The sequence below is a fragment of the Symphodus melops genome (assembly GCF_947650265.1).
Source record: "Symphodus melops genome assembly, chromosome: 2".
NCBI classification, from domain to species: Eukaryota; Metazoa; Chordata; class Actinopteri; order Labriformes; family Labridae; genus Symphodus; species Symphodus melops.
Window position 1 is genome coordinate 1,159,454 of NC_136692.1, and position 27,635 is coordinate 1,187,088.

General features: G+C 43.2%; 1 protein-coding gene across 1 annotated transcript in view; it reads right to left on the bottom strand.

The window, feature by feature from the left end:
• The window catches only part of LOC306818177 (hemicentin-1-like), a 51,917-nt gene extending 31,819 nt beyond the window's left edge, over positions 1 to 20,098 (bottom strand). Inside the window, exons 1-5 of the mRNA XM_079335556.1 lie at positions 20,035 to 20,098; positions 19,720 to 19,929; positions 19,267 to 19,536; positions 9,354 to 9,692; positions 505 to 717 (exon numbers count right to left, since the gene is read on the bottom strand). Of these exons, the coding sequence (XP_079191682.1) occupies positions 505 to 717; positions 9,354 to 9,692; positions 19,267 to 19,536; positions 19,720 to 19,929; positions 20,035 to 20,080 (1,078 nt within the window). The 5' untranslated portion in view covers positions 20,081 to 20,098. The remainder of the gene's footprint in view (positions 1 to 504; positions 718 to 9,353; positions 9,693 to 19,266; positions 19,537 to 19,719; positions 19,930 to 20,034) is intronic.
• Between the last annotated feature and the right edge of the window lie 7,537 nt (positions 20,099 to 27,635).

Consider the following 27,635-nt stretch of genomic DNA (forward strand, 5'->3'; position numbering starts at 1 on the left):
TAGGTAGAAGTATCTTTATATCACTCTATTTAATGAGTGTTTTACTCACATGGGAGGTTGACAGAGATGTGTTTGGAGGTCGTTCTCCCCAGCGTGTTCTCAGCTTCACAGTAAAACTCCCCGAAGTCAGAGGACTGGATGGAGCTGAAGACAAGCGTTGCTCCTGAAGATGTGTGATGAGGGTTTAGAGGTCCGTCCACCTTGTACCAGGTGTAATTAGCTGCTGGGTTAGCATCACTGCTACAGGTCAGATTGACTGAAGAGCCCTCCTTTATCTCACCGTGGGAACTCAGTGACACAGAGGGAAGCTTTGGAGCATCTGGAGGAGAATCAGAGAGAGCGTTTACACTCACATCAGATGATGGTGGACGTGTTATATTGAACAGCTTTGGTCCTATAAAGGCTCTGTGTGTGTGTGTGTGTGTGTGTGTGTGTGTGTGTGTGTGTTTGTGTGTGTGTGTGTGTGTGATGGTATGAATCAGTGAAGACTGTAAATAAACTCACACACTGGAGGAGACGGGAACTTCTCTTGTCCTCGTACAGCACAGGAATAACTGTCTGTATGAAGAATCTGATTGGATGAATAATCACGTGATGTTTCATTTTTGATTTCCTCTCCATTCTTGAACCAGATGAAGGAGCGATCATCAAGACATGTGTCCTCACACCTAAAGATGAGTCCAGTCTCATCTTCTCTTCTCACCTTCACCTTGAGATCTGAACATGAGTAGAAATATCAGCACACAAACATGCACAAGTAAATACATGTATATACAGCATGTTAGAAACTGAGCTCAGAGAATAAAGTCTGAAATATTACCTCTGACAATCAGGTAGACCTCAGACCACAAACGTCTCTCTGAATATCTGCTCATGTTTCTCTGAAACCTGTATCTACCCCTGTCTGTCCATGTCACGTCTGTGATGGTCAGAGTACATTTGTTCCTCACACAGGTACTCTGCACACGGCCTGAATACTGGGGGTCTTCTTTAACAACTACATCATATTTAGGACGTTTAGACCAAAAGGTTTCCTGTGTGTTCACTTCCTGGTTTATTCCCTCTGGGAGTATCATGGTGCAGCTCATCTTCACAGTCGATCCTTTATTGGCACAGATCATATTAGGAGAGCACGTCACACCCCAGACATCCTGAACCTGAACCGCTGCAACACAGAGCACATCAGGAACAACCATCAACATTCAGAACTTTAAGAAGAACAAATAAAACCTCAACATATCTCAACGTGTAAAAATCATCTGATCATGATTCTATCAGACTGTAATCACTTTAAAGACTCAAAAATATATAAAGACTTTTTTAAATGGGTGTGTATGTGACTTCCTGTACTTCTAGTGGACACTGGAGGAACTGCAGGTTGTACAGAGAGAGCACAGTCTAGATAGATACTTTATTGATGCCGAGGGAAATTCAAGGTCTACTGAGTGTGTGTGTGTGTGTGTGTGTGTGTGTGTGTGTGTCTTTGTGTGTGTGTGTGTTTATGTATGTGTGTTTGTGTGTGTGTGTGTCTTTGTGTGTGTGTGTGTGTGTGTGTGTGTCTGAGTGTCTGACTGTGTGTGTCTGTGTGTGTGTGTGTGTGTGTGTGTGTGTGTCTGAGTGTCTGACTGTGTGTGTCTCTGTCTGTGTGTGTGTGTGTGTGTGTGTGTGTGTGAAGAGTGGAGGCAGCTGATTGGATAAGATCTCCCTCTTAAAGCAGGAAGTAGCAGGGTTTGATGGTCGAAGATATGGCGCCCCTCTTACAGATCAACTTGTCCATCATGTGTTGGATTGGAACAGACACATTGATGCTCTTCTTCACTTTTAGTCGTGTACCGTGCATTCACACTTCCTGTTTGATGTTTTGTCCCTGCATTATTTAGTCTATGTGAGTCTCCCTGCAACCACATTTAAGTCCAGCTCCAAATCAAGTCACCTGAAGCTGATCCACTTTTCACACAGGTGAGCTTCAGTGTGCATGAATCCCTCCCACACTTCCTCTTTTTAGTCCCAAAGTGAGTGAAAGTGTGGATGTGAAGTACCTGACACAGAGAGGAGGACGAGGACGATGAAGAGACTGGCTGCTCGGATCAAACTCATGGCTGCTCCTCTCCTCTCTCGCTGGGACTTTACGGACGATCAAACATGTTAGCAGGTGGAAGAAGAAGAAGAAGAAGAAGAAGACAGCAGCACTCAAACATTTGTTGAAGTGGATTCTGTGTAGGAGCGTCTCAGCTGGCACAAGAAGTCATGGAGCGTACACGCTGCTCGCCTTTATCCAAACAGCTACTGAGAGTCCTGGACATGCATACATGAACAATCTGAGCTAACAGAAGCCCGTCTCCTGCTGTAGTTCACTCGTCTACTCTTTCCTAGAACTAAGAGGGCTTTCTTTCTACCAACCACTGTTAGATGGAGCTCATGATCAAACTCTCTGAGCTGATCTCTCAGAGGCAAAGGACCCTAACCAATGCATGCACTTATGATTATATGATGTATGGATTAAATGATAAAAGGATTAAACTAAATAAATGCATCATTCTTGCTGATATGTCAACACAGCCATGAAGCGTTTTAATGATGATCAACAGCCACCAGCTTCTTCTTCCTTTTAGACATCAGGGATTTCTGATGTTTGTCAACAGGCTGGCCAGTAGGGGGTGTTGGAGCCAAACTATGTGTTCCATATTTTCTGTTTATATATGCAGTCCCTTTACTGGGCACTAGGGGGAGCCTGGGGAAGGGTTTTTAATGAGGGCTCCAGGTGAGGTGGACAGGTGGGAATTAGTGCAAAAAGTTTTTCCACCGTGTCAGCCGGAAAAGAAAGGAGAAAGTGGATTTTTGGGGTTTATTTAATTACAATGGACGTAGTGGTTCGTCTTATTTTGGTTTGTTTGTTTTGATCATTTGTTTTTCAATTTGAACAATAAATGGATGAAAATATCCAAAAGCCATCAACAGCCTTCTTTTGTTTTTAAGAGCTGAGCACGCGTATGAAAACAGCAGCCACATTCCACCCTCAAAGTGGCCTTTCTAAACATACTTGGATTGGTTAAAATTGGTCACTACAGGGGGCATCCAAGAGCTAACAAACTGTAAACCATAGCAGGGGCTCAACATGTGCAACTATTGCAATGAGTGTAGGAAAGCTCCCTAAGAGGCCCCGTGTGACTGTGAAGTTACGCAATATTCCTGTGAAAGTGAAGTTTGAAAAAGTTCCCTGTGCTGTGAGGTCAGAGTCCAGAATCAAAAAATAAACAGTTTAGCAGAAGATACGACAAGTTCATCTGCCACAACAGATGAACTTGTTATTCACAAGTTCATCAGCTGGACCAGCTGGACTGGTCCCATAACACTGAAGCCATCTTCAGGAAAGGACAGAGCAGGCTGTTCTTCCTGAGGAGACTCAGGTCTTTCAGTGTCTGCGACAGACTCCTCAAGGCCTTCTACCAGTCTGTGGTGGCCAGCACACTTTTCTTTGCTGTGGTGTGCTGGTGGGGGGGCATCAAGGCTGGTGAGGCAAACAGGATTAATAAACTGGTTAAGAAGGCCCGCTCTGTCGTTGGCCTAGAACTGGAGACTCTGGAGACAGTGGCTGAGAGTAGGATGAAGGACAAAATCATATCCATCCTGGATAACTCCTCTCACCCTCTCCATGACGAGCTGTGGGAGATGAGCAGCTCCTTCAGCCAACGCCTCCTCCCCCCCAGGAGCAAAACAGAACGCTTCAGACGCTCATTCGTCCCCACAGCAATCAGGCTGTACAACAGCAGGAGCTAGCCTGTATTTATATTTGTATTTATATATATTCTCCTTATATATAGTATACAATATTATTACAATGTTATTATGTTACCTTTATTATTATATTATATCTATACTATACTATCTATATTACATATTACATTATTACAATACACTATTATATTCTTATAACTATATATCTATACTCCAGTCAACTGCACTATATTTATTATGCTTATAACTTATTACTATAACTGTCAATACTGTTTAAATAACCCTCTGATCACAATGTCACTTTAAATTCTTTCACTGGTCACTTTAACTTTTACATGCCATTCACTGCACAGTATTATTAATATCTTTTCCATTGCCCTGCTGAGTCCACCGTGCTATAGTCCTCTGTATATATCCCCCCCTTACTCCCTGGATTGTATTATGTTTATGTTGTTATTTTTTTTTTATTCGATTTTTGACTTTTGTTTTTTGATTCTGCACTGCTGCTGCTGCTGTAACGCCCGAATTTCCCCATTGGGGATCAATAAAGTTATATCCTATCCTATCCTATCCTATCCTATCCTATCTGTTCTGGCACATTTTTAGCTCCATAGGTTTCTCCATGTCGAGGCTTTTACTTAGAAACAGCCAGAGGAAATACAATTCAGTTTAGCTGCAGGATTTCATGAGAGAACAACGATACTGAGAAATCAATCAGTAGGAAATAGAATTGAACCAAAATCCAAATGAGAGAAACTCAGTTACACACACACACACACACACACACACACACACACACACACACACACACACACACTCACAGCTGAGTGTAAATCCTGGTTGTTCAGAGTGTAAACATGATCAGCTGTACTCACCAGTGTTTGCAGAGACTCTGCTGTGTCGTTGACAAAGATCAGATGAAATCACTTTAATTTGTTTGAAGACAAACGGAGACCTTTCTGGACGGCTGTGTGGTCGACACACTGACAGACTTATCTCTGCTCCCTCAGCTGTAGCTCCGCCTCTACTTACTCGCCTGTGACTGTCATGTGGTATATGGTGTCATATTACATCACATGTCTGTTTTTAGTTGTTACCTGAGTTACACTATCACAGTGAATATTAATATTATATCAAAGCAGAGAGGCAATGAGACAGAAGATAACCCAGCATTAGTGTTAATGTGTCTCCCTGATTGGGTTATTTACTCACGTTGGATTTTTCTGCCCTCACTGACGACCTTCCTGTTTGCGACCTACGAACGTTTGAGTAAAGAACAAACCACATCTAAAACCTGTTTCTATCGGGGGGGTCAACGTGGAGGTGGTCAGGACCTACGGGTATCTGGGGCTGCAACTGGATGACGAGCTGGACTGGTCGCCTAACATGGACACTACCTGCAGGAAGGGACAGAGTCGTCTGTACTTCCTGAGAAGGCTGGGGTCCTTCAACATCTGCAAAAAGCTGCTGCAGATGTTCTACCAGTCTGTGGTGTCCAGCGTCCTCTTCTACGCCGTGGTGTGCTGGGGAGGAAGCTGCAAGAAGAGGGACGCAGCACGCCTGGACAGACTGGTGAGGAGGGCCGGCTCTGTGGTGGGTACAGAGCTGGACTCACTGGTGACAGTGGTAGAGAGGAGGACTCTGGACAAAATGCTCTCCATCATGGACAACACACCACCCTCTGCACAGCACCTTCACCGGGCAGAGGAGCATGTTCAGCGAAAGACTGCTGTCACAGTCGTGCTCCACGGACAGACTCAAGAACTCTTTTGTCCCCCTATAGGCCATAAGACTGTACAACACTTCACTGTCACGGCAGGGAAGAAGGACACGCTGAACCCTGGACTCATTTTTCACTTTTTTCTCACTCCTCATCTGCACTGCTGACCTCAGAGTCAGCCTCCAGCTGGACACTGTAATGCATATTGATAGTCACCTTACTGAGCACAGGTCACTTTAATGGCAATCACCGTAATCACTCCTGGTTTCACCTTATTGTTTTGGACACTTAATGCTAATCACTGCTCCTTTATGTTGCTGAGCACTTTAATGGCCCAGTCTGCATCGCTGCATTGACTGTTTAATGACTGTACTCACACCTCTGGCACTACCTCAAACACCTCTGTACATGCACATGTAACTAGTTTCTAGAAGGTCAGTACTTTGTTTCTAAGGCTCTTTAACTGTTTACAGGTCTCTTTTAATCAGCACATGTTTTCTCTCCTTCACAGGTTATGTACATTATGCTATATAAGTTTTAAGTCTAATGCTAATGCTAACTGCACATGTTAAACCTGTAATTATGTTTACTCTGAGTCACATAGGGGCTGCTAAATCTTGTTTGGGAATTATTGTATACAGAGGGGAGGGGGGACAGCGGGTGTGTATTGTAACTGTCTTGTGTCCTGCCTGTCTGTATACTGCTACTGGATGCCTTGAATTTCCCTCGGGATCAATAAAGTATCTATCTATCTATGCATCTATCTATCTATCTGTCTGTCTGTCTGTCTGTCTGTCTGTCTGTCTGTCTGTCTGTCTGTCTGTCTGTCTGTCTGTCTGTCTGTCTGTCTGTCTATCCATCCATCCATCCTGGACTTTCATTTCCAGCTGAGTCTGGTTTTGAATTGTTACACTGAGCATATTTCTGACTTTCTCTGCAGTGTGTTAAAGACGTATCTTCTTATTCAGCAGGTTTATAACCTGGAAGTTTGTCTTGAAATCAAATTTCAGTCTTTGTTTTTATGGTGCAACAAAGAAAACATTTTATTTTCAAAGAATTGCATTATTACAGATTGATTTGAATCATCAACAATTATTGATCACAATACAAACAACAAATTAAAGCACATTTAAAACAGATATATGTAGGACTTTCACACATGCAGATGTTGGTATAGAAGGCCTCACACGGGGCACCATAATGTTGGGGTTTTGCAGGAGCGAATACACAGTGAACTTTTATGTTTGGTTTGATAAAGTAACATTTGGTTATCAGACGTCATCTGGTGTCAGCCGGAACCTCCGAGGAGATGACTAACAGTCAATGTGTGAGACTTGGTCGCTCTGTGTGATAGTGTAATCTCTAAGCAGCTTCTCCTCTGCTCTGATGCTGGAAAGCTCAACATCCTCATCTTACTGGAGCTAAGCATCAACCACTCCATCCTTCTGTCCCGCCTTAAACCACCTTAAACATCAGCTGCTCTCTCCTTGCTCCAATCTGACAGACAGACAGCAGTTCATAAGCCCCTCCCCTCTCCCCTAAAGGTGGTCCCCAAGGATGTCCACGACATCCAGCTCCACATGGTCAGCAGATCCATGACTCCTCCCCCTCACTCAATCCTCACTGACTGCATCACAGAAATAAAATCCTGGCTCCAAACTCAACTGTGACAAGTCAGAAGTCATGGGCCTCAAATTCTCCAACAACTTCTCCCTCACCATGGATGCATCTACAGTGCTCCCTTCCCCCCACATCTGTAACCTGGCTGTCATCTTCCAGCCAACCCTCTCCTTTCACCAGAACAGTCTTTTTCCATCTCCGCCCATCCCTCTCATTTACAGCTGCTGAGACCCTCAGCCCTGCATTCATCACCTCCAGACTACTGCAACAGTCTCCTCATCAAGAAACTCTTCTGCCCCTCTCCTCCAGAGACCACATCACCCCCGTCCTTCACAACCTCCACTGGATCCCCATCCCCCCAGCGCATCAGCTTCACCAACAAAGCCCTCCATCACCTGACTCCTCCCCCCTACCTGTCTGAGCTCCTCCCTCTCAGATCTGCCCGTGCAAACCTCCTGTCCACCCCTGCAGGAAGAACTATCCTTCCTGGGGGGACATCACCAGCACGGCTGTCTCCTGGCACCAATAAAAGGCCAACTGGGTATCAACGGAGCTGGAGACAACGCAACGACTAGGGCGGCGAGCGCTCAGTGATGGGCGGCATTCTCCTTGGTGTGTCAGGGTCTTAAGACAAGAAAAGAAAGTACTAAGCAGAAACCAAGTTAAAGTCCTGTGATGGTCACATGGTCTAAATATATAGAGGATTACAGCTCCTACATGTCCACAAAGATTACAAACACTAGATGGCAGTAGAGCTCCACCTTCAAAATAATCTGTGTACATTCATTCAGACAGCTCTGACTGAATTGGAGTTTTTAAGGTGGTATTAACAGCAGAATCAGCTGATTCAGTCTCTCTGGATCTCATCACCATTTAAAGCACAAATTAATTCTTCACTTGAGTTACAAAATAATCACATGTTGCTTTGGAGCGATGTGACGTCTGTTTGTTACGACTCCTTTGACCATCCTCAGACATCAGCATGGGGGCTCTCTCGCCTCCTCGTCTCCTTATCTCCTCCTCATCTCATCTCCTCGTCTCCTCTCCTCCTTGTCTCCTCTCCTCTAATACTTTGTGTCTGAAAAAAGGAACAAAAACGCTTTTTTATTACATTATTTCCGTTTTATTTGTAATCCGAGTCTGAACACTGTTTTATTTTGAAAAACCACCGGATTCTCTCGGTTACATCTGTCTATCTATGATGTCAAGCTGCTCGTCTCGTCACGTGATATATTACCGCTAATTTTAAACCCTAGCAAAATTAATAACAAACAGACGTCTTTGAAAAAATTCTTTGGGAAGGGGAAAAGGCCCAGTGAGGAGACAGAAGAAGAACCTAGGACCACAAAGAAAAAGAAACCTTCATTTAACGGGCAATATCAGGAGTCCGACATGAAACATGGATTCATCGCGACAGTCTCCCATTAGCCCGAGATGGGACCGTCTTGTTGCAGAGAAACAAGCTCAGGGCTCTCATTGATTCAGGGTTATGGTGAGTTATATATTTTCATGGACTTTATTTTATTCTTGATTTGTTTGTGGAGTATCTTATTGTGAAGGCTTGTTTAAGCATTACCATAGTGACCCGAGAGCGTGGGGACAGAGAGGATGTCACTGATGTTGTTGGCGCATTTCATGAAACGCTGTTAATAAAGTTCCATGTGATTACACAGTGGATTCACGTTTATTATTATATTTGACAAAATACCACATTTTTTGTGTTGTATTTTTCCGCCACACCTTAGGGGCCGGTCTGTGAAAATATTGTCCGACATTGAACCGGTCCGTGGTGCAAAAAAGGTTGGGGACCGCTGCTTTAAAGGCTCTGTGTGTGTGTGTGTGTGTGTGTGTGTGTGTGTGTGTGTGTGTGTGTGTGTGTGTATGTGTGTGTGTGTGCGTGTGCGTGTGCGTGTGTGCGTGTGTGTGATGGTATGAATCAGTGAAGACTGTAAATAAACTCACACACTGGAGGAGACGGGAACTTCTCTTGTCCTCGAACAGCACAGGAATAACTGTCTGTATGAAGAATCTGATTGGATGAATAATCAGGTGATGTTTCATTTTTGATTTCTTCTCCATTCTTGAACCAGATGAAGGAGAGATCATCAAGACATGTGTTCTGACACCTAAAGATGAGTCTAGTCTCATCTTGTCTTCTCACCTCCACCTCGAGATCTGAACATGAGTAGAAATATCAGCACACAAACATGCACAAGTAAATACATGTATATACAGCATGTTAGAAACTGAGCTCAGAGAATAAAGTCTGAAATATTACCTGTGACTTCCAGGTAGACCCGATCTCTCTCTAAATATCTGCTCAAGTTTCTCTGAAACACGTAATCACCCCTGTCTGTCTCTGTCACGTCTGTGATGGTCAGAGTACAGTTGTTCCTCACACAGGTACTCTGCACACGGCCTGAATACTGGGGGTCTTCTTTAACATCTACATCATATTCAGGACCTTTAGTAGACCAAAATGTTTCCTGTGTGTTAACTTCCTGGTTTATTCCCTCTGGGGGTATCATGGTGCAGCTCATCTTCACAGTCGATCCTTTATTGGCACAGATCACACCAGGAGAGCATGTCCCACCCCAGAGATCCTGAACCTGAACCGCTGCAACACAGAGCACATCAGGAACAACCATCAACATTCAGAACTTTAAGAAGAACAAATAAAACCTCAACATATCTCAACGTCTAAAAATCATCTGATCATGATTCTATCAGACTGTAATCACTTTAAAGACTCAGAAATATATAAAGACTTTTTTAAATGGGTGTGTATGTGACTTCCTGTACTTCTAGTGGACACTGGAGGAACTGCAGGTTGTTGTTTAGCATTTACTTCATCCTCTTGAACTACTCACCACTGCACTATTATCTTATTTAGTCGTACATATTAGTCTTTAATTACTTCTTTATATTTTTAGTGAATTCTTCATATTTAATGTTTATATTTGTACAAAGAGAGCACAGTCTACTGAGTGTGTGTGTGTGTGTGTGTGTGTGTGTGTGTTTGTGTGTGTATTTGTGTGTGTGTGTGTGATGGTATGAATCAGGGAAGACTGTAAATAAACTCACACACTGGAGGAGACAGGAACTTCTCTTGTCCTCGTACAGCACAGGAATAACTGTCTGTATGAAGAATCTGATTGGATGAATAATCAGGTGATGTTTCATTTTTGATTTCCTCTCCATTCTTGAACCAGATGAAGGAGGTATCATCAGAACATGTGTTCTCACATGTAAAGATGAGTCCAGTCTCATCTCGTCTTCTCACCTTCACCTTGAGATCTGAACATGAGTAGAAATATCAGCACACAAACATGCACAAGTAAATACATGTATATACAGCATGTTAGAAACTGAGCTCAGAGAATAAAGTCTGATATATTACCTCTGATGAACAGGTGGACCCGACCTTCCTCTGAATATCTGCTCATGCTTCTCTGAAACACGTAGTAACCCTCGTCTGTCCGTCTCACGTCTGTGATGGTCAGAGTACAGTTGTTCCTCACACAGGTACTCTGCACACGGCCTGAATACTGGGGGTCTTCTTTAACATCTACATCATATTCAAGAAATTTAGCAGACCAAAATGTTTCCTGTGTGTTAACTTCCTGGTTTATTCCCTCTGGGAATATGATGGTGCAGCTCATCTTCACAGTCGATCCTTTATTGGCACAGATCTCCTCAGGAGAGCACGTCACACCCCAGACATCCTGAACCGCTGCAACACAGAGCACATCAGGAACAACCATCAACATTCAGAACTTTAAGAAGAACAAATAAAACCTCAACATATCTCAACGTCTAAAAATCATCTGATCATGATTCTATCAGACTGTAATCACTTTAAAGACTCAGAAATATATAAAGACTTTTTTAAATGGGTGTGTATGTGACTTCCTGTACTTCTAGTGGACACTGGAGGAACTGCAGGTTGTTGTTTAGCATTTACTTCATCCTCTTGCACTACTCACCACTGCACTATTATCTTATTTAGTCTCATACATATTAGTCTTTAATTATTTCTTTATATTTTTAGTGAATTCTTCATATTTAATGTTTATATTTGTACAAAGAGAGCACAGTCTACTGAGTGTGTGTGTGTGTGTGGGGTGTGTGTGTGTAGTGTGTGTGTGGTGTGTGTGTGTGTGCGTGGTATGTGTGTGTGTGGTGTGTGTTTGTGTGTGTGTGTTTATGTCTGTGTGTGTGTGGTGTGTGTTTGTGTGTGTGTTTACGTCTGTGTGTGTTTGTGTGTGTGTGTGTCTGAGTGTCTACGTGTGTGTGTGTTTCTGTTTGTGTGTGTGGGTGTGTGTGTGTGTCTCTGACACTGTGTGTGTCTGTGTGTGTGTGTGGTAAGAGTGGAGGCAGCTGATTGGATAAGATCTCCCTCTTAAAGCAGGAAGTAGCAGGGTTTGATGGTAGAAGATGGGCCTTTTTCAAACCAACCCCTACACATTCCTCCTCCGTGACTCCGTCAGAAGTCACACTCAGCTGAATGAAGTCCCCTCCATCCAGGTGGAGGGTAGAAATACAGCAGCAGGCTTTGGGACAAACTTCACTCTCTCAGGTGGAAACAGGAAGTGTGTGTTACCATGGTTACTTAGCGGCATCCTGGGGGAACGGCTTATTATTAATGTACGTAATACATTCTGTAAAAGTCTTTATGTAGATTATTTTTCTCAAGTAAATTTATATTAGTGTAGACTTATAGCAAAACGATCAGATGGAGCCCACATTCTTTATTGTCATTTATAATTTAATGTTTAATTTATTATAATATCAAAGAACAGGTTGTCTGAAATGAAAGCAGACAAGGAGACTATAAATGAACATCACAGCTGCAAGAAGTTTATTTTTTTTGTAGCCGAAATTAAGTTTTACAAAGACATCGAATGTAAAACAATGATAAATAAATAACAGTGAGAAGTTGTCTGCAACATAATTTAATATTCTTTAGTTTTTGCAACAGTCCCTTTAAATATGAAACACAATGAAATAAAGAGGTGAACAGAAGGAAGTAAAGAAGAGGAGGCTTTGATTTGATCCTTTAAAACAATAAACAGGTGAAGTTGTTCACGTCTGTATGATCAGATTAAATGTCCGTCTGAGTTGGAGCAGTGTTTTGGTTTGTACAAACACACTGAACTTACTTTAGTACAGGTCACTCCTTCCGTGACTACCGGACGCAATAGGCGTTACACGTGATCATCGAGTGGGCATCGGTGCAGACTCGCTGGCGGAGGGTTTTATGGCCCACTACCACTCCCCGCTAAGTGGTTTGAGACGGACTTCATATGGTGGGCCCTCCGCGTGGACGCGCAAATGGAGGGGTCGTGGGTTAGGGCTAGGGTGTAGTGGACGGTTTGAAAAAGACCCGATATGGTGCCCCTCTTACAGATCAACTTGTCCATCATGTGTTGGATTGGAACAGACACATTGATGCACTTCTTCACTTTTTGTCGTGTACCGTGCATTCACACTTCCTGTTTGATGTTTTGTCCCTGCATTATTTAGTCTATGTGAGTCTCCCTGCAACCACATTTAAGTCCAGCTCCAAATCAAGTCACCTGAAGCTGATCCACTTTTCACACAGGTGAGCTTCAGTGTGCATGAATCCCTCCCACACTTCCTCTTTTTAGTCCCAAAGTGAGTGAAAGTGTGGATGTGAAGTACCTGACACAGAGAGGAGGACGAGGACGATGAAGAGACTGGCTGCTCGGATCAAACTCATGGCTGCTCCTCTCCTCTCTCGCTGGGACTTTACGGACGATCAAACATGTTAGCAGGTGGAAGGCAAAGGACCCTAACCAATGCATGCACTTATGATTATATGATGTATGGATTAAATGATAAAAGGATTAAACTAAATAAATGCATCATTCTTGCTGATATGTCAACACAGCCATGAAGCGTTTTAATGATGATCAACAGCCACCAGCTTCTTCTTCCTTTTAGACATCAGGGATTTCTGATGTTTGTCAACAGGCTGGCCAGTAGGGGGCGTCCAAGAGCTAACAAACTGTAAACGTTTGTAACGTCCCCTGTGCTGTGAGTCCAGAGTCCAGAATCAAAAAATAAACAGTGTAGCAGATAAGATAAGACGAGTTCATCTGCCAGAACAGATGAACTTGTTATTCACAAGTTCATCTGTTCTGGCACATTTTTAGCTCCATAGGTTTCTCCATGTCGAGGCTTTTACTTAGAAACAGCCAGAGGAAATACAATTCAGTTTAGCTGCAGGATTTCATGAGAGAACAACGATACTGAGAAATCAATCAGTAGGAAATAGAATTGAACCAAAATCCAAATGAGAGAAACTCAGTTACACACACACACACACACACACACACACACACACACACACACACACAGCTGAGTGTAAATCCTGGTTGTTCAGAGTGTAAACATGATCAGCTGTACTCACCAGTGTTTGCAGAGACTCTGCTGTGTCGTTGACAAAGATCAGATGAAATCACTTTAATTTGTTTGAAGAGAAACGGAGACCTTTCTGGACGGCTGTGTGGTCGACACACTGACAGACTTATCTCTCCTCCCTCAGCTGTAGCTCCGCCTCTGCTTACTCGCCTGTGACTGTCATGTGGTATATGGTGTCATATTACATCACACGTCTGTTTTTAGCTGTTACCTGAGTTACATCATCACAGTGAATATTAATATTACATCAATGCAGAGAGGCAATCAGACAGAAGATAACCCAGCATTAGTGTTAATGTGTCTCCCTGGTTGGGTTATTTAATCACGTTGGATTTTTCTGCCCTCACTGACGGCCTTCCTGTGTACGACCTACGAACGTTTGAGTAAAGAACAAACTACATCTAGAACCTGTTTCCATCGGCGGGGTCGACGTGGAGGTGGTCAGGACCTACGGGTATCTGGGGCTGCAACTGGATGACAAGCTGGACTGGTCGCCTAACATGGACACTACCTGCAGGAAGGGACAGAGTTGTCTGTACTTCCTGAGAAGGCTGGGGTCCTTCAACATCTGCAAAAAGCTGCTGCAGATGTTCTACCAGTCTGTGGTGTCCAGCGTCCTCTTCTACGCCGTGGTGTGCTGGGGAGGAAGCTGCAAGAAGAGGGACGCAGCACGCCTGGACAGACTGGTGAGGAGGGCCGGCTCTGTGGTGGGTACAGAGCTGGACTCACTGGTGACAGTGGTAGAGAGGAGGTCTCTGGACAAAATGCTCTCCATCATGGACAACACACACCACCCTCTGCACAGCACCTTCACCGGGCAGAGGAGCATGTTCAGTGACAGACTGCTGTCGCAGTCGTTCTCCACGGACAGACTCAAGAACTCTTTTGTCCCCCTATAGGCCATAAGACTGTACAACACTTCACTGTCACAGCAGGGAAGAAGCACACGCTGAACCCTGGACTCATTTTTCACTTTTTTTCTCACTCCTCATCTGCACTGCTGACCTCAGAGTCAGCCTCCAGTTGGACACTTTAATGCATATTGATAGTCACCTTACTGAGCACTGGTCACTTTAATGATAATCACCCTAATCATGTCTGGTTTCATCCTACTGTTGTGTTATGCTACATCTGTAATGGTTGACATGATCACCCTAACTAGGTCAAGTTTCACTCTATTGTCTTTGACACTTAATGCTAATCTGCTCCTCAATAGTTGGGTACTTTAATGATAATCACCCTGATCACTCCTGGTTTCACCTTATTGTTTTGGACACTTAATGCTAATCCCTGCTCCTTTATGTTGCTGAGCACTTTAATGGCCCAGTCTGCATCTCTGCATTGACTGTTTAATGTCTGTACTCACACCTCTGGCACTACCTCAAACACCTCTGTACATGCACATGGAACTAGTTTCTAGAAGGTCAGCACTTTGTTTCTAAGGCTCTTTAACTGTTTACAAGTCTCTTTTAATCAGCACATGTTTTTCTCTCCTTCACAGGTTATGTACATTATACTATATAAGATTTAAGTCTAATGCTAATGCTAACTGCACAGGTTTAACTTGTAATTATGTTTACTCTTAGTCACATAGGGGCTATTAGATCTTGTTTGGGGGATTATTTGGGGGAAACATGAGATTAATTTTGACGTAAACACCTTACAGAACATGCTAGGGGATATATGTGTTTTAAAAATGTCCACAGACTCTGACATGACAAGGCGGTTTAAAGTTTAACAGAGAAAAGAGAGCGGGTGCTGTCAGATAGGGCCCCCCAGCGAGGTTTCCTACTGTCATTGTCAAAATTTGCACATTTTGAATCCTGCTGTGTAAAAGTTTGTCGGCCCTCGGTCTCACCCCATTGGCCAAGCAGCACATCTCGCCCTAACGGACTATTTGTTTAGCAGAAAGAATAAATAAAGGCCCGTCTGTTCAATCAGTCAAACCAGCTAACATTATTTGCACAGCACAAATTCATTACACATTTTATCTCCAGACGTTTTTATTATTTTCCATCTGAAAAATGGGAGAGGGGGACATGGAAGGAAGGATTTCTCCTTCGTATTCCTCGTGTTCCTGTCGTCCACACTTCTTGCTCCTCAGGTGGAGGTCAGAGCTGGCTGTGCATTCATGAGGACTGTAGTGGTTGTTTGTTAGGACAAAGTCCAACGGTGAAGGCTGGACGTCAGACTGATGTTGACGCCTGTGGAAACTTAGAATAAAATTTGATGGGGCTCATACCGTAAACATATTTGTCTTGGCCATCACCATCCGATACAGATGAATTCACTTCATACAGGATGTTTAGTTATCGTCACTTTTTCAAAATGAAAAATGAAATTAAGTTTGAAAGTGCTCTGAAGAAGTGAGTTCTCTGATTCATCTTTTCCAAATGAGTCTCAGATAAACATGCTGAGTCAGGAAGATGTCACCACCTAGTGGACACAGAGTCTAAGTACAGGAGGTGTAGAGTAAAGTACTTTGTAGCACGGTGTTTTCTCTTCATATTTATAGGACATTAAAGGTCCCATATTTGACCTTTTTAGGGTTACTATATCTATCAAAAATGTCAAATACTCTACAAAGTGTTGGGCGTCCTCCACGGGCATGAAGGTCCTATAGAGTTTAGAACAACACACACCACCCTCTGCACAGCACCTTCACCAGGCAGAGGAGCATGTTCAGTGACAGACTGCTATCACAGTCGTGCTCCACGGTCAGACTCAAGAATTCTTTTGTCCCCCTATAGGCCATCAGACTGTACAACACTTCACTGTCACAGCAGGGAAGAAGCACACGGTGAACCCTGGACTCATTTCTCACTTTTTTTCTCACTCCTCATCTGCACTGCTGACCTCAGAGTCAGCCTCCAGTTGGACACTTTAATGCATGTTGATAGTCACCTTACTGAGCACAGGTCACTTTAATGATAATCACCCTAATCATGTCTGGTTTCATCCTACTGTTGTGTTATGCTGCATCTGTAATGGTTGACATGATCACCCTAACTAGGTCAAGTTTCACTCTATTGTCTTTGACACTTAATGCTAATCTGCTCCTCAATAGTTGGGTACTTTAATGGCAATCACCCTAATCACTCCTGGTTTCACCTTATTGTTTTGGACACTTAATGCTAATCACTGCTCCTTTATGTTGCTGAGCACTTTAATGGCCCAGTCTGCATTGCTGCATTGACTGTTTAATGACTGTACTCACACCTCTGGCACTACCTCAAACACCTCTGTACATGCACATGGAACTAGTTTCTAGAAGGTCAGCACTTTTTACAGGTGTGTGTTTACAGGTCTCTTTTAATCAGCACGTTTTCTCTCCTTCACAGGTTATGTACATTATACTATATAAGTCTAATGCTAATGCTAACTGCACAGGTTTAACTTGTAATTATGTTTACTCTTAGTCACATAGGGGCTGCTAAATCTTGTTTGGGGGATTATTGTATACAGAGGGGAGGGGGGACAGTGGATGTGTATTGTAACTGTCTTGTGTCCTGCCTGTCTGTATACTGCTACTGGATGCATTGAATTTCCCTCGGGATCAATAAAGTATCTATCTATCTATCTATCTATCTATCTATCTGTCTGTCTGTCTGTCTGTCTGTCTGTCTGTCTGTCTGTCTGTCTGTCTGTCTGCCTGCCTGCCTGCCTGCCTGCCTGCCTGCCCGCCCGTCCGTCCGTCCGTCTGTCCGTCCATCCATCCATCCATCCATCCTTCTCATCCATCCATCCTGGACTTTCCTTTCCATCTGAGTCTGGTTTTGAATTGTTACCCTGAGCATATTTCTGACTTTCTCTGCAGTGTGTTAAAGACGTATCTTATTATTCAGCAGGTTTATAACCTGGAAGTTTGTCTTGAAATCAAGTTTCAGTCTTTGTTTTTATGGTGCAACAAAGAAAACATTTTATTTTCAAAGAATTAGATTATTACAGATTGATTTGAATCATCAACAATTATTGATCACAATACAAACAACAAATTAAAGCACATTTAAAACAGATATATGTAGGACTTTCACACATGCAGATGTTGGTATAGAGGGCCTCACACGGGGCACCATAATGTTGGGGTTTTGCAGGAGCGAATACACAGTGAACTTTTATGTTTGGTTTTATAAAGTAACATTTGGTTATCAGACGTCATCTGGTGTCAGCCGGAACCTCCGAGGAGATGACTAACAGTCAATGTGTGAGACTTGGTCGCTCTGTGTGATAGTGTAATCTCTAAGCAGCTTCTCCTCTGCTCTGATGCTGGAAAGCTCAACATCCTCATCTTACTGGAGCTAAGCATCAACCTCCTTTCACCAGAACAGTCTTTTTCCATCTCCGCCCATCCCTCTCATTTACAGCTGCTGAGACCCTCAGCCCTGCATTCATCACCTCCAGACTACTGCAACAGTCTCCTCATCAAGAAACTCTTCTGCCCCTCTCCTCCAGAGACCACATCACCCCCGTCCTTCACAACCTCCACTGGATCCCCATCCCCCCAGCGCATCAGCTTCACCAACAAAGCCCTCCATCACCTGACTCCTCCCCCCTACCTGTCTGAGCTCCTCCCCCTCAGATCTGCCCATGCAAACCTCCTGTCCGCCCCCTGCAGGAAGAACTATCCTTCCTGGGGGGACATCACCAGCACGGCTGTCTCCTGGCGCCAATAAAAGGCCAACTGGGTATCGACGGAGCTGGAGACAACGCAATGACTAGGGCGGCGAGCGCTCAGCGACGGGCGGCGATCTCCATGGTGTGTCAGGGTCTTAAGACAAGAAAAGAAAGTACTAAGCAGAAACCAAGTTAAAGTTGTGTGATCGTCACATGGTCTAAATATATAGAGGATTACAGCTCCTACATGTCCACAAAGATTACAAACACTAGATGGCAGTAGAGCTCCACCTTCAAAATAATCTGTGTACATTCATTCAGACAGCTCTGACTGAATTGGAGTTTTTAAGGTGGTATTAACAGCAGAATCAGCTGATTCAGTCTCTCTGGATCTCATCACCATTTAAAGCACAAATTAATTCTTTACTTGAGTTACAAATAATCACATGTTGCTTTGGAGCGATGTGACGTCTGTTTGTTACGACTCCTTTGACCATCCTCAGACATCAGCATGGGGGCTCTCTCACCTCCTCGCCTCCTCGTCTCCTTATCTCCTCCTCCTCTCGTCTCCTCATCTCCTCTCCTCCTTGTCTCCTCTCCTCTCCTCTAATCCTCTGTGTCTGAAAAAAGAAACAAAAACGCCTTTTTAGTTGAAGGCAAAATGAACGTTTTTGAGTTATTGAGTCAGGCTAACTCTGAGTCAAGCTAACGACAGGCTGAGAGCTGAGGCGGGTTTTAAGCTTCCTGACAAACCGTTACACGGCGCCCACCTGTCAATCAGCTCAGCTACACGCCTTGTTGTGAATAACTCTGATCCTTCATCCAATCAAAACTGCTGAGTCATCAAAACATTCCCCCCGTACAGTGTGGATGGAGACATGAGCTAATCACACCTATTTGGTTTTTTGAAGCAGGCTGTAAACATGTTCATGTCTGCTGTAAAAACAGGCTTTTTGAATGGGTGTGTATGTGACTTCCTGTGCTGCTGCAGCCAGCCTCTAGTGGACACTCCAGGAACTGCAGGAGTTTATATTTCTGCTTCAGCTTCATGTTTCAACAGTGGAGGTTGCTGCTTGGTTGGTAGGTAGAAGTATCTTTATATCACTCTATTTAATGAGTGTTTTACTCACATGGGAGGTTGACAGAGATGTGTTTGGAGGTCGTTCTCCCCAGCGTGTTCTCAGCTTCACAGTAAAACTCCCCGAAGTCAGAGGACTGGATGGAGCTGAAGACAAGCGTTGCTCCTGAAGATGTGTGATGAGGGTTTAGAGGACCGTCCACCTTGTACCAGGTGTAACGAGCTGCTGGGTTAGCATCGCTGCTACAGGTCAGAGTGACTGAAGAGCCCTCCTTTATCTCACCGTGGGAACTCAGTGACACAGAGGGAAGCTTTGGAGCATCTGGAGGAGAATCAGAGAGAGCGTTTACACTCACATCAGATGATGGTGGACGTGTTATATTGAACAGCTTTGGTCCTTTAAAGGCTCTGTGTGTGTGTGTGTGTGTGCGTGTGTGTGTGTGTGAGTGTGTGTATGTGTGTGTGTGTGATGGTGTGAATCAGTGAAGACTGTAAATACACTCACACACTGGAGGAGATGGGAACTCCTCTTGTCCTCGTACAGCACAGGAATAACTGTCTGTATGAAGAATCTGATTGGATGAATAAACAGGTGATGTTTCATGTTTGATTTCTTCTCCATTCTTGAACCAGATGACGGTATGAGAAAGACATATCTTCTCACACCAAAAGTTGAGTCTAGTCTCATCTCGTCTTCTCACCTGCACCTCGAGATCTGAACATGAGTAGAAATATCAGCACACAAACATGCACAAGTAAATACATGTGTATATACAGCATGTTAGAAACTGAGCTCAGAGAATAAAGTCTGAAATATTACCTGTGACTTCCAGGTAAACCCAAGATCTCTCTGAATATCTGCTCATGTTTCTCTGAAACACGTATTCACCCTTGTCTATCCATCTCACGTCTGTTATGGTCAGAGTACATTTGTTCCTCACACAGGTACTCTGCACACGGCCTGAATACTGGGGGTCTTTTTTAACATCTACATCATGTTCAGGATCTTTAGCAGACCAAAATGTTTCCTGTGTGTTAACTTCCTGGTTTATTCCCTCTGGGGGTATCATGGTGCAGCTCATCTTCACAGTCGATCCTTTAACAGCACAGATCCTATGAGGAGAGCACGTCACACCCCAGACATCCTGAACCTGAACCGCTGCAACACAGAGCACATCAGGAACAACCATCAACATTCAGAACTTTAAGAAGAACAAATAAAACCTCAACGTCTAAAAATCATCTGATCATGATTCTATCAGACTGTAATCACTTTAAAGACTCAAAAATATAGAAAGACTTTTTTAAATGGGAGTGTATGTGACTTCCTGTACTTCTAGTGGACACTGGAGGAACTGCAGGTTGTTGTTTAGCATTTACTTCATCCTCTTGCACTACCCACCACTGCACTATTATCTTATTTAGTCTCGTACATATTAGTCTTTAATTACTTCTTTATATTTTTAGTGAATTCTTCATATTTAATGTTTATATTTGTACAAAGAGAGCACAGTCTACTGAGTGTGTGTGTGTATGTGTGTGTATGTGTGTGTGTGTTTGTGTGAGTGTGTGTGTCTGTGTGTGTATGTGTATGAATCAGTGAAGACTGTAAATACACTCACACACTGGAGGAGACGGGAACTTCTCTTGTCCTCGTACAGCACAGGAATAACTGTCTGTATGAAGAATCTGATTGGATGAATAATCACGTGATGTTTCATGTTTGATCTCCTCTCCATTCTTGAACCAGATGAAGGAGGGATGATAATAACATGTGTTCTCACACATAAAGATGAGTGCAGTCTCATCTTGTCTTCTCACCTGCACCTTGAGATCTGAACATGAGTAGAAATATCAGCACACAAACATGCACAAGTAAATACATGTATATACAGCATGTTAGAAACTGAGCTCAGAGAATAAAGTCTGAAATATTACCTGTGACTCTCATTTCGACCCGACCTTCCTCTGAATATCTGCTCATGTTTCTCTTAAACACGTAATAACCCCAGTCTGTCCGTCTCACGTCTGTGATGGTCAGAGTACAGTTGTTCCTCACACAGGTACTCTGCACACGGCCTGGATACTGGGGGTCTTCTTTAACATCTACATCATATTTAGGACCTGTAGACCAAAATGTTTCCTGTGTGTTAACTTCCTGGTTTAGTCCCTCTGGGGGTATCATGGTGCAGCTCATCTTCACAGTCGATCCTTTAACAGCACAGATCCAATTAGGAGAGCACGTCACACCCCAGACATCCTGAACCACTGCAACACAGAGCACATCAGGAACAACCATCAACATTCAGAACTTTAAGAAGAACAAATAAAACCTCAACATATCTCAACGTCTAAAAATCATCTGATCATGATTCTATCAGACTGTAATCACTTTAAAGACTCAAAAATATATAAAGACTTTTTTAAATGGGTGTATATGTGACTTCCTGTACTTCTAGTGGACACTGGAGGAACTGCAGGTTGTTGTTTAGCATTTACTTCATCCTCTTGCACTACTCACCACTGCACTATTATCTTATTTAGTCTCGTACATATTAGTCTTTAATTACTTCTTTATATTTTTAGTGAATTCTTCATATTTAATGTTTATATTTGTACAAAGAGAGCACAGTCTACTGAGTGTGTGTGTGTGTGTGCGTGTGGTGTGTGTGTGTGTGTATGTGTGTGTGTGTGTGTGTGTGTGTGTGCGTGCGTGTGTGTGTGTGTGTGATGGTATGAATCAGTGAAGACTGTAAATAAACTCACACACTGGAGGAGACAGGAACTTCTCTTGTCCTCGTACAGCACAGGAATAACTGTCTGTATGAAGAATCTGATTGGATGAATAATCACGTGATGTTTCATTTTTGATTTCCTCTCCATTCTTGAACCAGATGACGGAGGTATCACGAGGACATCTGTGCTGACACGTAAAGATGAGTCTAGTCTTATCTCGTCTCATCACCTCCATCTCGAGATCTGGACATGAGTAGAAATATCAGCACACAAACATGCACAAGTAAATACATGTATATACAGCATGTTAGAAACTGAGCTCAGAGAATAAAGTCTGAAATATTACCTGTGACGTCCAGGATGACCCAATGTTTCTCTGAATATCTGCTCACGTTTCTCTGAAAAATGTAATGACCGTCGTCTGTCAGTCTCACGTCTGTGATTGTCAGAGTACAGATGTTCCTCACACAGGTACTCTGCACACGGCCTGAATACTGGGGGTCTTCTCTAACATCATATTCAGGACGTTTAGACCAAAATGTTTCCTGTGTGTTAACTTCCTGGTTTATTCCCTCTGGGGGTATCATGGTGCAGCTCATCTTCACAGTCGATCCTTTATGGGCACAGATCTTATGAGGAGGGCACCTCACATCCCAGACATCCTGAACCTGAACCGCTGCAACACAGAGCACATCCGGAACAACCATCAACATTCAGAACTTTAAGAAGAACAAATAAAACCTCAACATATCTCAACGTCTAAAAATCATCTGATCATGATTCTATCAGACTGTAATCACTTTAAAGACTCAAAAATATATAAAGACTTTTTTAAATGGGTGTGTATGTGACTTCCTGTACTTCTAGTGGACACTGGAGGAACTGCAGGTTGTTGTTTAGCATTTACTTCATCCTCTTGCACTACTCACCACTGCACTATTATCTTATTTAGTCTCATACATATTAGTCTTTAATTATTTCTTTATATTTTTAGTGAATTTTTCATATTTAATGTTTATATTTGTACAAAGAGAGCACAGTCTACTGAGTGTGTGTGTGTGTGTGTGTGTGTGTGTGTGTGTGTGTGTGTGTGTGTGTGTCTGAGTGTCTACGTGTGTGTGTGTTCATGTCTGTGTGTGTGTGTGTGCTTATCCCCTAACCTAGTTGAAAACTCCTATAATCACTTTAGTCCCTCTCAGCTGGATCAGTTTGTAGATAGTGCGGTGGATTCACTTTGAGTTACTCTGGATTCATTCGCCCCCCTAAAACAGAAGCCAATCAAACGACAGAGATCAGCTCCATGGTACAACTTAGAAACCCGTACTCTAAAACGTCACGTAAATGTGAAAGAATTTGGCGCTCCACCAAAACGATAGAATCTCGTTTAATTTGGCAAGATAGTCATAATAGATATATGAAAGCTCTACGGCAGGCCCGCACGGCCTATTACTCGTCTCTTATCGAAGAAAATAAAAACAACCCTAGATACCTCTTCAGCACTGTAGCCAGGCTGACAGAGAGGCATCGTTCATTTGAGCCATCTATTCCTTTAGCCCTTATCAGTAATGATTTCATGAGCTTTTTTAATGATAAAATTCTAAACATTAGAGACAAAATTAGCAACTTACTACCTTTACTTAGTGCAGATTCCTCCTATATTTTCGATTCGGCAGAAACGGTTCCAAATTCTGATACTAACCTCGACAGTTTTTTTCCAATTAACCTCGCAGAACTAAATTCGATTATTTCTGTGTCTAAACCGTCAACCTGTCTTTTAGATCCAATCCCAACCAAGCTGTTTAAGGAAGTCTTTCCTTTAGTTAGTAGCTCCATACTATCAATCAATCAATCAATCAATCTTTATTTATATAGCGTCAATTCATAACAGGCGTTATCTCAAGACACTTTACAAAAGCAGGTAAAGGACCTTACTGTTTGTCTGTTAACATTAACAAAAGAGCAGGTAACAAGACCATGCTCATTGTTATGTTTACAAAAGCAGGTAAAGGACCTTACTGATGGCTATATTACAAGAGCCCAGCTTAATCCGTCATAGCGTGGCAAGAAAAAACTTCCTTTTAACAGGCAGAAATCTTCAGCAGACCCGGGCTCATGACGGAACAGCCATCTGCTAAACTGTGCTGGGCTTGAAAATGGGATGGGGGAGATGGGACAAGATGCAGAAAGAAGAATAGGATGGGATAGGTTGGGGGGCGGGTCTGGGCAGGCCATCCTCGGGGGGAGGGGGGGGTTGTTTGGGCAGGCCATCCTCACCAACAGTCCCAAGGAACCTAAGAGAGCTCAAGGAACCTAAGAGAGCTCAAAAGGAGAGGTTAGAATACAAAGATAGTGACAAGCTACTGCTTGCAAGCTACTGCTTGTCACTATAGACATATCTTATTACTATAAGATAAGAAAGCTGGGAGAGAAAGAGGGAGAGAGAGATAAGAGATCCTGGTGCCAGTTCCCCCGGTAGTCTAGGCCTATAGCAGCATAACTATGAGCTGGTCCTAAGCCAGCCCTAACTATAAGATTTATCAAAAATGGTAGACGATTCCAAAGGAGCGGTACCTGATAACTAAAGGCTCGACCTCGCATAGTACTTTTAGAGACTATAGGCACCACAAGCAGGCCTGCATTCTGGGAACGTAATGTTCTTGTCGGATAGTACGGTACAATTAACTCTTTAAGATACGATGGTGCCTGACCGTTTAGAGCTTTGTAGGTGAGCAGAAGGATTTTAAATTCTATTCTAGATTTTATAGGGAGCCAATGGAGAGAAGCCAATACACGAGTCATGTGGTCCCTTTTCCTCGTTCTAGTAAGAACACGAGCTGCAGCGTTTTGGACGAGTTGGAGGGTCTTTAGAGATTAACCATAGCACCCTGCTAAAATAGAATTACAGTAATCCAACCTGGAGGTAACAATACTAGATATGATCAATTCTAGGTAACAATACTAGATATGATCAATTCATCTTTAGCAGCAGGTTATGTACCCCAGTCATTTAAAGTAGCTGTAATTAAACCGCTCCTTAAAAAGCCTACTCTTGATTCAGGAACTCTAGCTAACTATAGACCTATATCTAACCTACCTTTTATCTCCAAGATCTTAGAGAAAGTGGTAGCTAATCAGTTGTGTGATTTTCTCCACAACAACAGCTTGTTTGAGGAGTTCCAGTCGGGATTTAGAGCTTACCATAGCACTGAGACTGCACTAGTTAGAGTAACAAATGATCTTCTGTTAGCCTCAGACAGGGGACTTCTATCTGTGCTTGTCCTGTTAGATCTTAGTGCCGCTTTTGACACAATTGACCATCAGATTCTGTTACAGAGAATAGAACAATTGCTTGGAGTTACAGGGACTGCTTTAAGTTGGTTTAGATCCTATTTATCAGACAGATCTCAGTTTGTGCATGTTCATGATGAGTCCTCTATGTACACCAAAGTTAGCCATGGAGTGCCTCAAGGATCAGTGCTTGGTCCGATTTTATTTACATTATATATGCTTCCTCTAGGTAGTATTATGAGAAAACACTCCATGAACTTTCATTGCTATGCAGACGATACTCAGCTCTACATAGCAATGAAGCCAGAAGACACCAACCAGCTTCATAAACTAGAAGCCTGCCTCAAGGACATCAGGACCTGGATGACCAGAAACTTCTTACTGCTCAACTCAGACAAGACTGAAGTTATAGTGATTGGACCTAAGAACCTTAGAGAGACTTTCTCTGCTGATATGACGGCCCTTAGTAGTATTAGTGTAGCCTCTAGTACCACTGTTAGGAACCTAGGAGTTCTGCTTGATCAGGATATGTCCTTTGATTCCTACATTAAACACATTTCAAGGACAGATTATTTTCACCTTCGTAATATCTCTAAGATCAGACAGATCCTGTCACAACATGATGCTGAAAAATTAGCTCATGCATTTGTTACCTCCAGGTTGGATTACTGTAATTCTATTTTAGCAGGGTGCTATGGTAAATCTCTAAAGACCCTCAAACTTGTCCAAAACGCTGCAGCTCGTGTTCTTACTAGAACGAGGAAAAGGGACCACATGACTCCTGTATTGGCTTCTCTCCATTGGCTTCCTATAAAATCTAGAATAGAATTTAAAATCCTTCTGCTCACCTACAAAGCTCTAAACGGTCAGGCACCATCCTATCTTTAAGAGTTAATTGTACCGTACTATCCGACAAGAACATTACGTTCCCAGAATGCAGGCCTGCTCGTGGTGCCTATAGTCTCTAAGAGTACTATGGGAGGTAGAGCCTTTAGTTATCAGGCACCGCTCCTTTGGAATCGTCTACCAGTCGGGGTCCGGGAGGCAGACACACTAGGTACTTTTAAGAATAGACTTAAAACTTTACTTTTTGATAAATCTTATAGTTAGGGCTGGCTTAGGACCAGCTCATAGTTATGCTGCTATAGGCCTAGACTACCGGGGAAACTGGCACCAGGATCTCTTATCTCTCTTTCCCTCTTTCTCTCCCAGCTTTCTTATCTTATAGTAATAAGATATGTCTATAGTGACAAGCAGTAGCTTGTCACTATCTTTGTATTCTAACCTCTCCTTTTGAGCTCTCTTAGGTTCCTTGAGCTCTCTTAGGTTCCTTGGGACTGTTGGTGAGGATGGCCTGCCCAAACAACCCCCCCCCCCCCACCCCCGAGGATGGCCTGTGTGTGTGTGTGTGGTCAGAGTGGAGGCAGCTGATTGGATCAGATCTCCCTCTTAAAGCAGGAAGTAGCAGGGTTTGATGGTAGAAGATATGGCGCCCCTCTTACAGATCAACTTGTCCATCATGTGTTGGATTGGAACAGGCACATTTATGCACTTCTTCACTTTTAGTCGTGTACCGTGCATTCACACTTCCTGTTTGATGTTTTGTCCCTGCATTATTTAGTCTATGTGAGTCTCCCTGCAACCACATTTAAGTCCAGCTCCAAATCAAGTCACCTGAAGCTGATCCACTTTTCACACAGGTGAGCTTCAGTGTGCATGAATCCCTCCCACACTTCCTCTTTTTAGTCCCAAAGTGAGTGAAAGTGTGGATGTGAAGTACCTGACACAGAGAGGAGGACGAGGACGATGAAGAGACTGGCTGCTCGGATCAAACTCATGGCTGCTCCTCTCCTCTCTCGCTGGGACTTTACGGACGATCAAACATGTTAGCAGGTGGAAGAAGAAGAAGAAGAAGACAGCAGCACTCAAACATTTGTTGAAGTGGATTCTGTGTAGGAGCGTCTCAGCTGACACAAGAAGTCATAGAGCGTACACGCTGCTCGCCTTTATCCAATCAGCTACTGCGAGTCCTGGACATGCATACATGAACAATCTGAGCTATCAGAAGCCCGCCTCCTGCTGTAGTTCACTCGTCTACTCTTTCCTAGAACTAAGAGGGCTTTCTTTCTACCAACCACTGTTAGATGGAGCTCATGATCAAACTATCTGAGCTGATCTCTCAGAGGCAAAGGCCCCTAACCAATGCATGCACTTATGATTATATGATGTATGGATTAAATGATAAAAGGATTAAACAAAATAAATGCATCATTCTTGTTGATGTGTCAACACAGCCATGAAGCGTTTTCATGATGATCAACAGCCACCAGCCTCTTCTTCCTTTTAGACATCAGGGATTTCTGATGTTTGTCAACAGGCTGGCCAGTAGGGGGCGTC